Source organism: Chelonoidis abingdonii, chromosome 3 (genome assembly GCF_003597395.2).
Source record: "Chelonoidis abingdonii isolate Lonesome George chromosome 3, CheloAbing_2.0, whole genome shotgun sequence".
In the NCBI taxonomy this organism is placed as follows: domain Eukaryota; kingdom Metazoa; phylum Chordata; order Testudines; family Testudinidae; genus Chelonoidis; species Chelonoidis abingdonii.
In genome coordinates this window covers 181100691-181115458 of record NC_133771.1, presented here as the reverse complement: position 1 = coordinate 181115458, position 14768 = coordinate 181100691, and the positions used below count along the sequence as shown (strand labels likewise).

Below are 14768 nucleotides of genomic sequence, written 5' to 3'. Positions count from 1 at the left end.
AAAAGTTGAGGGTGCTCAACAGTTTGTGGGACTGGGTGCTTTATTACGAAATGTTTAATTTAATGTATTCAAATGAAGAAATGTATTTTTCCATCTGGCAATTTTACAGTCATTTAGAGGAATCGGGAACTAAACAGCAAACATGTTATTCATACTCACCGGAGATTTGTAGTACAATAACTCACCGCCTTTGAGCACAAACCATCGTCGTTTCCAGGTTTTTACTTTGCCACCCATTTTTAACAAATATCCAGATTTTTCTAATGGCTCCTCATTATTTAAAATAAAAAATAAATTATATAATATATTATAACAAGGTATTTTGCCAAAGAAAAAATGCCTGCATGGTAAATAATAAGTATTACAATACTTTGCCTTTTTATAGCAGAAAGATCCAGTTTTTACATGCATTAAGATTCATGCATGTGAGATAAAAAGTATTTTCCCTATTTTACAGTTAGACAGGGGTACAGAGAATTGCTCCAAGTCACATAATAAGAGCTAAGAACAGAACCCAGGACTTTTGATTCCCAGACCTAGGCTCTAAGCATTATACAACATTTTCATTAAACAATAATGAAAACATTCCACATAAAGCTTGTAATTTTAAAATATATATGCTCAACCCCTAACTTCTGAGCCTAACCTACTGAACAGTCCCAGAGAATTGTAATTCCGCAGCTGTACACAAACACACCTTCAGTGCAAACTCCAGCAAAATAAAGCTCAAGCCCAAGGTTTTGCTCTATGTCAGTATTTGAGTGATATTGTCCTCATCCCCACTCAGCCACGCGGCTTGGATACCCAGGCCACCACCATTAATACAAGCCATAGTGAGGAATTCAGATGCAGCCCGTTACCCCACATTGTGGGTTTGGATTTTGTGATCTGTGCAGCCTGCGGACCCACTGACCACACATCTGATATGCTCACTGTCCCCCACATCCTATATGAGGAAGTTGCAGACACTCCATCCATGGATATCTTCTGTACTGTGCACAGGGTGGTATGTAATTCTCCCCACCCCTGACTCTCTAGTGGGGTCTCTGCTGTTGCTGCTACTGAGGCCACCCCTCTGTACACCCAACATGGTTCTTCTACGCTGTGTTTAGATATTTCACACACAATAGGTCACCCCAAGTGTCTGATTTGTTACAGTCACCATATGGGTCATTTAATGAATCCGAACACACTGCTACTTGTAATCATCACACTATGTGCCAAGCAAACTTAGTACTGGGCTTTGTTAACATTTGGTGTAGAAGAAAGAAATACTATTATTCTTTGCATAACTTTGGTACTCACATTTTTTCCATTATCACTAGATGAGGAACAGGTTTTAGGGAGTTTCTGTTCTGGCTCTGAATAGTCTGTATCTGTTGAGTAGGCATCAGGGGGAATAGCATAGTCACTTTCTGAGGTCATAGAAGACAAAGACACACCTGAGCGAAAAAGGAAAAAAGATGCCATGTATCTATTTCTTTGCCATCGTATTTTAGACATGAGAAATTGGGCATGGTATGGAGGGAACAACTGAGCTGGGAGTGGTTGACAAACTAAAATATTAATAGCATTCCAGGGGGAATTAAATATTTTTGATGAGAATATCAAGGAGTGCAAGTAAATTCCTTAAAAATAATATCAAAGTGTTTATTTAGGAATTTGGAAATGCTCCAGGCACATAAACATAACGAATGCAAGGAGCAGTGTGAAAAATCTCATGTTCAAGAACACGATTAAAAGCAATTTAATATTTACTGATTGTAAAATATTCTTAAATGTCAACTTATTATCGGAAGTCAAAGGAGAAGGTATATTGGGACAAATTAGAATTCCTCATATGGTCTACACTTTTCAGCTACTGGAAAATAATTATTTAAATAGACCATTGTAAGTCATCAACTTTGGAAGGCTTATTTGACTTTCAAGTGAAATCTGCAGCCACTGAAATTTACAGGGATTGATTCTTGGTTCCTCTGTGCAACTGCAGCAATGTAAAGGTCCTTAGAATGCCGTAGAAACTCCTAGAGAAAACCTTACAGCATAAGTGGATTCCCAAATGATGTAGAATTGCTGCAAAAACATTATCCTTCCATCTCTACACCCCCAGCATTAGGGGGAAGCCAGTGCACTCCACACTTTAGCTATTCTCAGCGTGGAGAGCACCCAGGGAGCCATACCAGCCAGAGCACAAGTTAGAGCAGCCCTAAGGCTCCCCAGGAGCCCATCATTAATTTCTTCACTTCCATAAATCAGGTTCATGTATATGACAATGTCTCTCTGTCACTCTCTAATCTTCAAAAACAGTGTTCTCTAACTCCATCTCTCTCTGACAATGTGCATGAGAGTGACCCTCAGCACCCCAACAATCAAATTGAATTAAACCATGAAATGGGGATCCACAATATGAACAGGCTGTTAGTTATGAATTAAAACTAAAATTATTCCAAATAGGTGTGCAAACACTCCAGTAAGAAACAAAAATATAACACTGCCATATCCTGTTATCACTGCTTCATCTAAGAGCAAGATATCAGGAGAATCTTACTCTCAAAGGAACAAAATTCAAAGGAAAATAATTCAGTGATTCCATAAAACCTCCAATTGAGTACACTTGCCCATAATTTCAACAGCCACAGATCAAATATTAATTTTCTACCCAAAACACACTGAAGCCCATATTCCTTACAATCAAATGGGACTACTTAATGACTTGTGAATGAAGGAAAATATTTGGAATCTCTTGTTTAAAACACTTGTTTATAAATATATATGGCATTTAAAAGATTATATTATATATATAAAATATAATCTTTTAAATGCCATCAGATTTAATTAGTTCTGTTCAATCACCACACTTAAGAGTTCTGCAGAAGATCACTAGCATTTCTCTACATCATATTACACCTCTGTCTATTTTTTGGCGATCAAGTGTAGGCTCTTCATGCTAAACCAGGGGTAGGCAACCTATGGCACGCATGCTGAAGGCAGCATGCAAGCTGATTTTCAGTGGTACTCACACTGCCCGGGTTCTGGCCATTGGTCCGGCGGGCTCTCTATTTTAATTTAATTTTAAATGAAGCTTCTTAAACATTTAAAAAACCTTATTTTTTCTGTATACAACAATAGTTTAGTTATATATTATAGACTTACAGAAAGAGACCTTCTAAAAATGTTAAAATATATTACTGGCATGCGAAATCTTAAATTAGAGTGAATAAATGAAGACTTGACACACCACTTCTGAAAGGTTGCTGACCTCTGTGCTAAACTATACATGATTTTTCTTTACTTTTTTTTCTTTATCATCTGGTCCTCTCAGGTAAGTTGCCTGTATGGTAGATGAATTGCCCAAAGGTTTGTCATGTGGTTAGATTGTAGATGGGCTGTCTAGGTTGCCTTTCCCTGCCTCTCTTATTTTCTTTGACTTGCAATGTATGTGGGGAATTTTTATACTGAGTCAGTTATGAATAACAGCCTGTGCAATTTTTTCCCTGCCAAAAAAATGGTGTATTAAAATCCAGTTTCAGAATAAAAAAAAGTTTTAGCCCATGTCCACTTGCTTCTATGAAAAACCACATTCAATTTTTCCTCTGACTGATTCACTAATATTAAAACAAACTCTTTGCTTATTCATCAAAATGGAAAAAAACACTCATTTTCAAATGTGAAAGTTTCCTCTTGAAAAGATTTACTTTAAAACTACTGTTCGACTCTGAAAGGTTACTGTGTAACATTTGCACTGTAGCATTCTGTTTATTTTGTTTGATTAATTCCATATATTAGCTGATTTTACAAATAAAAATATTGTTTTTGTAACTTCCAGACCGGCAAATTCATCTGGGTTTTGAGAGTCAAGCTGGGCTCTTTTCTCCTAAAATATCAGTAATTACGATACTATAGGCCAGTATACCCTTAGTTTTTACCTGTGTAATCTACCAATCTTCAAATGATGCATTATAAATAAGAACACATGCTCAAGGCTGTGAAGAAAGACTTCTGAATGTGAAACAATGCAGGGCTATCTTCTTGAGTCTCCAGAGAGACAGTATGAAACAATGGGCCAGATTCCACTACTGCCTACAATATTGTAAATCCGCAGTGATTCTAATTAATTCAGCTAAGTTAGATTGGTGTAGAAACTAGCGTGAGAAGCAATTCAGGCCCAAAGCTTCAGTAGGTATCAACTTAGCTATCAGCAAAGATAAATCTGGCAGGGAAGTGAGAGAAAGACTTAAGCCCTTTTACACTAGTGCAATCCAACTACAGCATGGATTTGCACTGGCACAGCATAGGTGTAGCTACATAGGTATAGCTACATCAGTGCAAGTAAGCCCTTAGATATCTTAAAGGGCAGTGGACATGGTAGAGAAATTTGGTATGAGAGAAACAGGGAGGGCTTCAATACTTGCTAGAATGGGAGCACTTTAACAGTTATGTTCTGTTTCACCCTATCAGAGGACCAACCAACCAAACCAAATTGAGGAGAAAGAATTAGCTTAAGGACAATTCTAGAAAGCAAGAATGTTGTATACATTCTTTGCAAAGCAGACCATTATTGTGGAAACTCAACAGGGGCTTGTGGTTGGCACTCAGATTCTGTTAATCCATTGACTATATGTGCCTGTGTGTGATAGAAGTGAAACTCTAGTTAGTTAGCCACTGACTTTGTCCAATCAGAGTTAGTAAATAACAATAATATTTTGATATCTGTAACACTATACTATCAGAGGATCTCAAAGCAATTTACCAACAGAAAATTAAGCCTCACTTCACCCCTGTGAGGTAGGGAAGTGCCATTCCCTTTTTGCAGATGGGGAAAACACAAACAAATGGAGGGTAATAGACACTTGTGTCCCAGGGACTAACTTCAGCTCAGCCTCTTCCTCTCTTTGCACAGGTCTCAGGGGATGCACTGTAAAACTGACTGTTTTAGAGGCAAAGAGGATGGAGAATGTCTTGAAGAAGGTAGACTTCACACTCTGAGATCACAGAACTGAACTGAATTCCTTTGCCGTCTGATTAGGTTAAATTATTATTTTTGTGTTATAAACTTAAGGAAAATATTTTGCTGACTCTCACTATATTTTTCTGCTGAGTTATTCCATCTAGTTACAGTCAAAGGTCACAGAAAATCCATGGTGGGGCAGGGAACAGAACCCAGATCCCCTGATACCACACCTTGTGCTTTAATCACAAAATCATCTTTCCCCTCAAATGACAAGAAGATACTACAGTAATGCCTTAGAAATACATATAGTATTGGTAATCATAAAAAGGAAAGCTGCCCATTCTCCTGTCAGTTTGCTTTGGTTTCAGCTTTGATATGTGAAACGTACAACAAACAAGCTACATCCATGTTCAAGGCATCCATATTTTAAAAAGGAGAAACCCATTGATATAAAGAACAAACATTGCACGTGCTCCAAAATCATATTAAGCCTCTCAAAATATTTGTTTTTATGGTTTCTGCCCACCTCGTTTCATGGCCCTGGGGCTACCTGGGCCACTTCTACTTCGAGAGTCTGATTCTGAGGTCCGTGAGCTGGATCGGGAGCTGTCTTCTTCCTCTGATCCTGAAGAGTCATCTAAGAACGGGCTGTTGCTTATCTGAGTTGCTTTCTACAGAAATTAACACACATTCTTTGAAACTTTATGCAAAATATATTACATTATGGATGTATTTATTTTATTGGCTTTTAAAACAGCTTACTGCTGCAAAAGGCACTATAGATGCCTACCACGCTAAAGATTTAATTGCAGGGAGGGCAGTAGGGATAGCTCAGTAGTTTGAGCCTTGGCCTGCTAAACCCAGGTTTGTGAGTTCAATCCTTGATGGTGCCGCTTAGGGATCAGGGCAAAAATCAGTACTTGGTCCTGCTAGTGGGGCAGGGGGCTGGACTCAATGACCTTTTGAGGTCCCTTCCAGTTCTAGGAGATTGGTATATCTCCAATTATTATTATAATTAAAACAAAACAAAACCAAATCAAACCCTTAACACCAATGATATACATCACCCACAATAACAGGTGGTATAAATACTAAAATTATTGGCACTAGTCTTGTTGCCAGGAAATCTTACTAGGCCAACTACCACAGGAGATGTAAAACAAAACAAAAAAACTCACAAATTAACCAGCATAAAAATACCTAAACTTTACCTTTTGCCCCAGTACCCACCAAACTCTCTCTCTGATGCACCAACAAGAAACATAAGTATGAGGATGAGTATATTTCACTTTACAAATAAAACTCAGAGGGCATGATTTAGCAGCCATCTATGGTCTAAGTTCTGGTTGAAGGTGTGCACTACTGCCTTCTGGAGAACCTGTGTTCTGGCAGACTGAGGTGGAGGTTGGCTAACTCAAAACTATGGTGAGGCTTCTCCATAGGCCCTCAATGAAATTAACACTGGGGGAATGTTCTGAGGCAGGGCTAAAAGTGAGGCAGCCACTGATTCAACATTAAACATGCATGTACAGATGACTCCTGTTCTTGGCAGGAATCATTTGCACAGCAGGATGTGTGTGGGGTCACTCCTTGACAGAATACAGAAACTCATTAATGCTTTTGCAGCATGTGTATCTGCTAGGGTTGCCAACTTTCTGACTGAACAAAACCAAAACACCCTTGCCCTGTCTCTTTTCTGAGGCCCCACCCCACTTACTCCATCCCCCTTCCCTCCATCGCTTGCTCTCCCCCACGCTCACTCGCTCATTTTCACCAGGCTGGGTAGGGGAGAGTCCCTTTTCGACCAGGTGTTCAGTTTCATCAGGAAAGGGTATTCTGCTCAATTACAATTATTTGGCTCAGTATGACATGATCTTGTACATTCAATAGTTACACTGGCAAGTAATGGGCTTTGTGCAGGGAGCAAGCAGTAGCAACAATCTGTAGCAATCAGCCCTCCTTATCCCAGGTTATAAAATGCCAGCAGAGCCACTCCACAGATCCTACTGCAGCTTTTCATGGAAGGGGTGGGTTTGGCTGGTGGCTCCCATTTACATCAGATCCACCAGTCACATAGCTCTGCCCTGCCACACCCCAAATTTCTGTGCATGCTACATCAGATAAAGCTCTTATGCAGCACAGCTCCATAGCATATGGAGAATAGGGATGGCCTTTATGGGCTCTTAGCATCTGCATTACCTCTGCACAGCACTGGAACTCTACCGGTTCCACTGCATTTAGATTGTACTGCAGTTCTTTCTTGAGCCCCAGGATTCAGCACATAGGAAGCAATATTCAACTGAAAACCCCCAACACCTATATATTACATCATTTCTGTTTAAAAATATACATCTCTTCAAATTACAAGAGGCTGCCAGGAAACAAATAATGTTCTGATTAGATTCTGCAAGCTTCTGAAAACAAATAGCTTTGGCACAAAGACCCTTCTAGATCTAAACTTGTAATTATAGCTTTGCACACAATGCAGCTCTTTCAATAATTAACAAGCCCTGGGAAAACCAGTACGGGCCACAACAAAAATTGACACAGGCTTGTAACAATTTATAAGCAACAACAATTTATTTTCTGGACATTTGACATTTCCACTACTTCTGGGTTTTTTATGGTCTCTAAACATGATCTTATGACAAATTTGGCAAAGTGCCATCAAGCATAAAATGCCAAGTTCCTGAATGTGAAGCCTAACAGTATGGCTTTTCACACAGCTTTCTTTTAAACAACAATAAGGTTACCCCTTTCAGAGTTGTGTAGACTGGAGTGGTCATGTTCTTGTATATCAAAGAAGTGTATAGTCCAGATATGGTATACGAAGCTATAGAAGCAGTACCTGAAATAAATAGCATAAAACACAATTCTTTAAAATTACCCTCCAAAATTATTTAAAACGTTTGGTTGGATTCTGATGTCACACCACTGTAGTTTTATTGTCTTTACTACAGTTACTCCTAAATTATACTGAAGTAATGGGATATGAGAAAATCATAATCAGGACCACTAGTTTTTTTGTAATGTAAGTACATTCCCTCTCTTTTGATGTCTGGTTACATAATCTTCTTCCAAAGAAAGTTATAGGGAATTAAGGACTATAATGAATTTGTATTTAAGAGGCAAGTATTCAAGAATAGGTGATAGAAATAATGAAAAGGTTAAATCTGTTTTACCATATCTTAAAGAAAAAATCCAAAGAAATCTTCAGAGGCATATTTTAGAGGAGCCTGGGACAACTGGCCCCTTATAAATTACAGTAAGCAGAGGATTTTGGCTGTTGGTACAAAGACCCACTTACTTTTGTTAAAAGAGTCCATGTTGACAGCTTCAGACATTCGTAAACCTGACTTGGCTACAGCATAAATTCTGCTTTCCTAACATAAAAGCAGAAATGTTTTACTGTAGATATTAGGAAATGAAAAGTATTTCTTCCTCAAACTTTCCCTTTGCCCTCACACTGCTACAAATATGTGATATAGCAGAGTTATCAGTGGTGGCTGAAATGTGACATTGTCTACACCACTCACCAGACCAGTGGTTTCTTTCAACCTTTTCCCATACAACTCTTGCCTAGAGAATTCTTTGTTTTTAATACTAAAATCAGTTCCTCAAAGAGTAACAGGGAGAGGACAGTCTATGCTAGAAGACTAGATGCTATCTACGAAGGGAGGCTATGGAAGTAGCTTTTCACCAAAAGCTTTTCAAACTACGGTAGCAAAAACTCATAATGAAAAACTTCACATAAACAAACTGTTAAAGTAATCTGACATAACCCCAGAGCACCAACAGGCCAGGTACTTGTATTACTCTTATGATTTCAGATTCTGCACTAGGTGGGCATAACAAGGTAAATCATTGGCAAGAGAAGACTTTACATTCTCAGCCTGGAAGGAGCTGACTCAGAACTAAGTAATTTTAAGGAGAGGACTTAAACCAAAGTATTAAAGTCTGACCGCTTGTGTCATGATGTAAAATTTCTATATTAATTCTATTACATTTTAAAACCACTTTATTAATATCTCACTGGAAGTGTAAAATTCTTCTGTAATCAGTGAATTACTACTACTACAGATTAAGAAATTTCTCTGAACAACTAATGGGACTAACAACTTCTTTAAATACGGTCTTTTGTGCCAATCTAGATTTACAATTCTTTAATTCACAAATTATTGGCCTGGATTGTATTGCCTAATTTTTAGAGCAAAGGACTTGGAACCAGGACTCCTAGTTCTATGGTCATAAAAAAAAGTCAGTGGTTAGAATCATTATCGGTGTGTGCACAAATGAACACATGAAAATTAGATATGACTTTTTCAACAACTGGTTCTCTACATCAGTGGTCTCCAAACTTTTTTGATCGCGCATCCCATCAGTAAAAAAATTTTGAGCATGCACCCCCTGCTCCCAGCTAAACTGGAAGTGGGGGAAAAAAAAAGCCACTCAGACTCCCAGTCCAACTGCTGAGGGAGGGGGGAAAACAAAAGCAGCGCTGCTCCGGTGGCGCTCCTCCTGCCGTCCAACCCGAAGGATCCTCTTGCGCACCCCACTTTGGAGACCACTAGTCTACATACAAAAAAATGGTTATTCATTTTTATATGGTATTTTCAAAGCAAAGAGCTCATTAGCCTATGAATAGGAGAAGGGATGTTGAATGTATGCAATTTAAATATTTCACTGATATGATTTACTCCATATTCTTCTCCAAAAGAAAAAATACAAGATCCTAGAATAGGTGTTTAAATTGAACTTGCTCCTGAGGATTTGAGAATCTCAGTTGGTATTAAGCCAACAAATCATATTCCCACCATAGACACAGGGAATGAGAAAGGTACAGGAGAGAAAAGTGTAATAAAAGCAACAAAATGAGTTAATTTAAATCAGTAAAAAATATTTAATTCTATTTACCCAGGAGGGGAATCGATGCAGAGGAGGAGTAGGGGGTTTGTTACTAATTGCCTTCCTTGTTATATCACTGGACTCCTGGTTTTCTGCACTCTGTGCCTCAAAAGAGTCATAGGTAAATGCTCCATCATAATCAATCTCCATTTTCTCTAAAATGTCAGTATTTTCCCCATCTAGCAGGTCGATGTCTGTTTCCTGAGGTCTCAAGGGCCGTATCATGCTTATAGCATTTCTATTTCCATCAAACATTCTGTCAGAACTCAGCTGGGGTTGGCTTAAGTGCTTTTTTGCCAATGCTACACTTATACTAAAAACATTGGGAGTCCGCAACTTTGGAGTTGGAGAATTTGATTGTGTTGCACACTGAGAATCTGTTGAAGATGTCACGACTGGATGCTTAGGTATTAGAGTAGGGGTTAAAATTGGACTTGGGGTATTTGCTTCACTGGATGAGGATGAATAATCTAATCTCTGAGACTGAAATTTCTTATTCAGTTCATCTGAAGAGCTATCTTGGTCTTTTCTACCCAAGGCCTCAGAACTGCTCTTTCCAAGTAGATTGTTCTGACTTTTCCGCTGAGATCCTTGCTGCCAGGAATATGGCTTTTTGTGCTCGGATCTCTGAACCGCAAAATTGTCCTCTTCAAATAGAGAACTACTATCGTCAGATGCTGTCAAATACATTTCACTCCCAATTCTGCTGTATCTTGTGCTTTCTTCAGATGTCTGACTTGAAAGGGTAGATGCATGCCTGGATTTTGGTCTTTTATTACCTCCTTCATCCTCATCAGAGCTCCAGTCACTTCCTGTAATGCATGAGTTCTTTGACATACTACTATCTATATCTTTTGATGAACAGCTTGTTATTACATTTTTATTTTGTTCTGATCCACAGGAGCTTTGTTGTAATGACCTCTGACCTTTATTGCTGTCATGTGCAAGAGCAGCAAGAGATGTTTGCTCGTTTTTTTTCTCTAGAAAAGAAATACATGAATTTGACAAAATTACTTTTAACAAATTTAGCTGTTAAAGCAATTTATAATCAGAACTGCAAGTTTAATGTAGTTAAAGTTAAGTTCATTTAATTTTTGGTGGATGTTGTAAAAATAAACCTGAAGGAAAATATTATACATATTCTGCAAAAAGAACAGGAGTACTTGTGGTACCTTAGAGACTAACAAATTTCTTTGAGCATAAGCTTTCGTAGGCTACAGCCCACTTCATCGGATGAATAGACTGGAACATACAGCAAGAAGATATTTATACATACAGAGAACATGAAAAGGTGGAAGTATGCATACCAGCTGTAAGAGGCCAATCCACTAAGATGAACTATCAACAACAGGAGAAAAAAAAACTTTTGAAGTGATAATTGAAATCACCCACATCTCTAGGGATACTTAACATGGGGAAATAGATTAAATTAGTGTAATGGCCCAACCATTCCCAGTCTCTGTTCAAACCAAAGTTAATTGTATCTAATTTGCATATTAATTCAAGTTCAGCAGTCGCTCTTTGGAGTCTGTTTTTGAAGTTTTTTTGTTGTAAAATTGTCACCTTCAAGTCTGTCAATGAGTGGTTAGAGAGGTTGAAGTGTTCTCCCACTGTTTTTTGAATGTTATATGATTCCTGATGTCAGATTTGTGTCCGTTTATTCTTTTGCATAGACTGTCCGGTTTGGCCAATGTATATGGCAGGGGGCATTGCTAGCACATGATGGCATATATCACATTTGTAGATGTGCAGGTGAACAAGCCCCTGTGATGGCGTGGCTGATGTGATTAGGTCCTATGATGGTGTCACTTGAATAGATATGTGGACAGAGCTGGCATCGGGCTTTGTTGCAAGGATAGGTTCCTGGGTTAGTGTTTATGTTGTATGGTGTGTGGTTGCTGGTGAGTATTTGCTTCAGGTTGGGAGGCTGTCTATAAGCGAGGACTGGCCTGTCTCCCAAGATCTGTGAGAGTGAGGGATCATCTTTAAGGATAGGTTGTAGATCTTTGATGATGCGCTGGAGAGGTTTTAGTTGGGGCTGTAGGTGATGGCTAGTGGCGTTCTGTTATTTTCTTTGTTGGCCTGTCCTGTAGTAGGGCTTCTGGGTACTCTTCTGGCTCTGTCAATCTGTTTTTTCACTTCAGCAGGTGGGTATTGTAGTTTTAAGTATACTTGATAGAGATCTTATAGGTGTTTATCGCTGTCTGAGGGATTGGAGCAAATACGGTTGTATCTTAGAGCTTGGCTGTAGACAATGGATCATGTGGTGTGTCATAGATGGAAGCTGGAGGCATGTAGGTAAGTATAGCGGTCAGTAGGTTTCCAATATAGGAAGGTGTTTATGTGACCATCGCTTATTAGCACAGTAGTGTCTAGGAAATGGACCGCTTGTGTGGATTGGTCTAGGCTGAGGTTGATGGTGGGATGGAAATTGTTAAAATCATGGTGGAATTCTTCGAGGGCTTCTTTTCCATTGGTCCAGATGATGAAGATGTCATCAATGTAGCGCAAGTAGAGTAGGAGCATTAGGGGACGAGAGCTAAGGAAGCATTGATTTAGTTGGGAATTGGTCCTGCTTTGAGCAGGGGGTTGGACTAGATGACCTCCTGAGGTCCCTTCCAACCCTGATATTCTATGATTCTATGATACTATTCCTGATGGCTTGTAGTCCACCTTTGTGTGGAATGTTGATGTAGATCGCTTCTACATCCATAGCGGCCAGGATGGTGTTTTCTGGAAGATCACCAATGGACTGTAGTTTCCTCAGGGAGTCAGTGGTATCCGAAGATAGCTGGGAGAGCTGATAGCATAAGGCCTGAGGAGGGAGTCCACAAAGCCAGACAATCCCACTGTTAGGGTGCCAATGCTTGAGATGATGGGACGTCCAGGATTTCCAGGTTTATGGATCTTGGGTGGCAAACAGAATACCCCTGCTTAGGGTTCTAGACATCTGTCTGTACAGATCTGTTCCTGTGCTTTTTCAGGGATTTTCTTGAGCAGATGGTGTAGTTTCTTTTGGTAATCATCAGTGGGATCAGAGGATAATGGCCTGTAGAATGCGGAGTTAGAGAGCTGCCAAGTAGCCTCTTATTCACATTCCAACTTATTCATGATGACAACAGCACACGAAAGCTTATGCTGAAATAAATTTGTTAGTCTCCAAGGTGCCACAAGTACTCCTGTTCTTTTTGCAGATACAGACTAACATGGCTGCTACTCTGAAACCTACACATATTCTGGAATGTCAGTAGGGATAGTTATGAACATATACTTGAAAGAAAGTAAAAATGGCATTTACCAAGGAACTGTAATAGAAACCATTCTATCCAAAAAACTAAGAATAATAATGATGAATGTAACAAGAAGGGAGGGCAAGATGTGCCAAACTTTAAAAGAAACCAGATATGCAAGAATTTTTATGCTGAAGAGGACACATGCACTTACCCACATTAATAAATCTTAAAGATTATAAAGCTTTTCAAAATGTAGGAAAGAAAAAATGTGAAGATTACATTAAGAATCAAAATATTCTGAACTTCTATGTTATAGTTAGAAATCCCTTCTGCATGCCACTATTTCACTCCCAGGGCTGAACACTTAAGACTCACTGGTGTCTTAAGGAAAATATTTAGGAAAAGACATTCTGTTCAGATATAACTCTGCTTGTATTGTCTGTAACTCTTTCCCCCATTTTTGTTATTACATTAAAACATGATCATTTAGAATTAGTGTATAGCACTGTTGTCTAGTGGTTAGAACAGGATACTGGGACTCTGGGGAATAGGTTCTGTTTCTGACCCTGCCACTTAAATCTTTGTCCTTCAGTTTCTTCCTCTGTAAAAATGAGATACGTATCCACTTTTGTAATGCACTTTAGGATCCTTGAATGACAGGGTCTATAAGAATATTATCTGTCCCAAATGCTCATTTCCTATTTGGAACAGGACAATTAGCAGCTGTAAAGTAAATTTGATGTCACAAGCAATGTTTTAAGACTTCAAATGGGGACTAAGAAGCAGGAGTAACCATCCTGTTTTCTCAGGGAGTCACAGGCCTGGTCTACACTACGAGTTTATCTCGAATTTAGCAGCGTTAAACCGAATTAACCCTGCACCCATCCACACAACAAAGTCCTTTATTTCAATATAAAAGGCTCTTAATATCAATATCTGTACTCCTCCCCGACGAGGGGAGTAGTGCTGAAATTGGTATTGCCATTTTGAATTAGGGTTAGTGTGGCCGCAATTCGATGGTATTGGCCTCCAGGTGCTATCCCACAGTGCACCACTGTGACCGCTCTGGACAGCAATCTGAACTCGGATGCACTGGCCAGGTAGACAGGAAAAGCCCTGCGAACTTTTGAATTTCATTTCCTGTTTGCCCAGCGTGGAGAGCTGATCAGCACAGGTGACTATGTAGTCCCAGAATTGCAAAAGAGCTCCAGCATGGACCAAATGGGTACTGGATCTGATCACTGTTTAGGGAGACGAATCTATGCTATCAGAACTCCATTCCAAAAGACGAAATGCCAAAATATTTGAAAGAAATCTCCTAGAGCATGATGGACAGCGGCTACAACAGGGACCCGCAGCAGTGGCTAGTGCAGAGAAGGCGGCGAAAAAAATGCACTTGTGATGAAATGTTCTCTGAGCTCACACAGTCCTCTCGCACTGAAAGAGCTCAGCAGAAAGTGTGGAGGCAAACAATGTCAGAGTCCAGGAAAGCAGAAAATGAATGAGAGGAGAGGAGGGATGAATGAGCTGAGAGGTGGCAGGAACAAGATGAGAAGTGGTGGGCTCAAGTTTAGAGGAGGCGGGATGCAATGCTGAGGCATTGCACTTGCCCCTTATGGTTTCTAAAAATAGAGTCAGTCCTGCCTAGAATAAGGGGCAAGTGTATTAGAGGACCAGTG

The 14768-nt window shown here is 39.4% G+C and overlaps 1 protein-coding gene across 1 annotated transcript in view; it reads right to left on the bottom strand.

Moving 5' to 3' along the window:
- PLEKHH2 (pleckstrin homology, MyTH4 and FERM domain containing H2) overlaps positions 1 to 14768 on the bottom strand; it is a 124031-nt gene that overhangs the window by 54064 nt on the left and 55199 nt on the right. Inside the window, exons 8-13 of the mRNA XM_032775003.1 lie at positions 9866 to 10836; positions 8259 to 8334; positions 7705 to 7799; positions 5478 to 5622; positions 1306 to 1442; positions 160 to 270 (exon numbers count right to left, since the gene is read on the bottom strand). Coding sequence (XP_032630894.1) covers positions 160 to 270; positions 1306 to 1442; positions 5478 to 5622; positions 7705 to 7799; positions 8259 to 8334; positions 9866 to 10836 — 1535 coding nt within the window. The remainder of the gene's footprint in view (positions 1 to 159; positions 271 to 1305; positions 1443 to 5477; positions 5623 to 7704; positions 7800 to 8258; positions 8335 to 9865; positions 10837 to 14768) is intronic.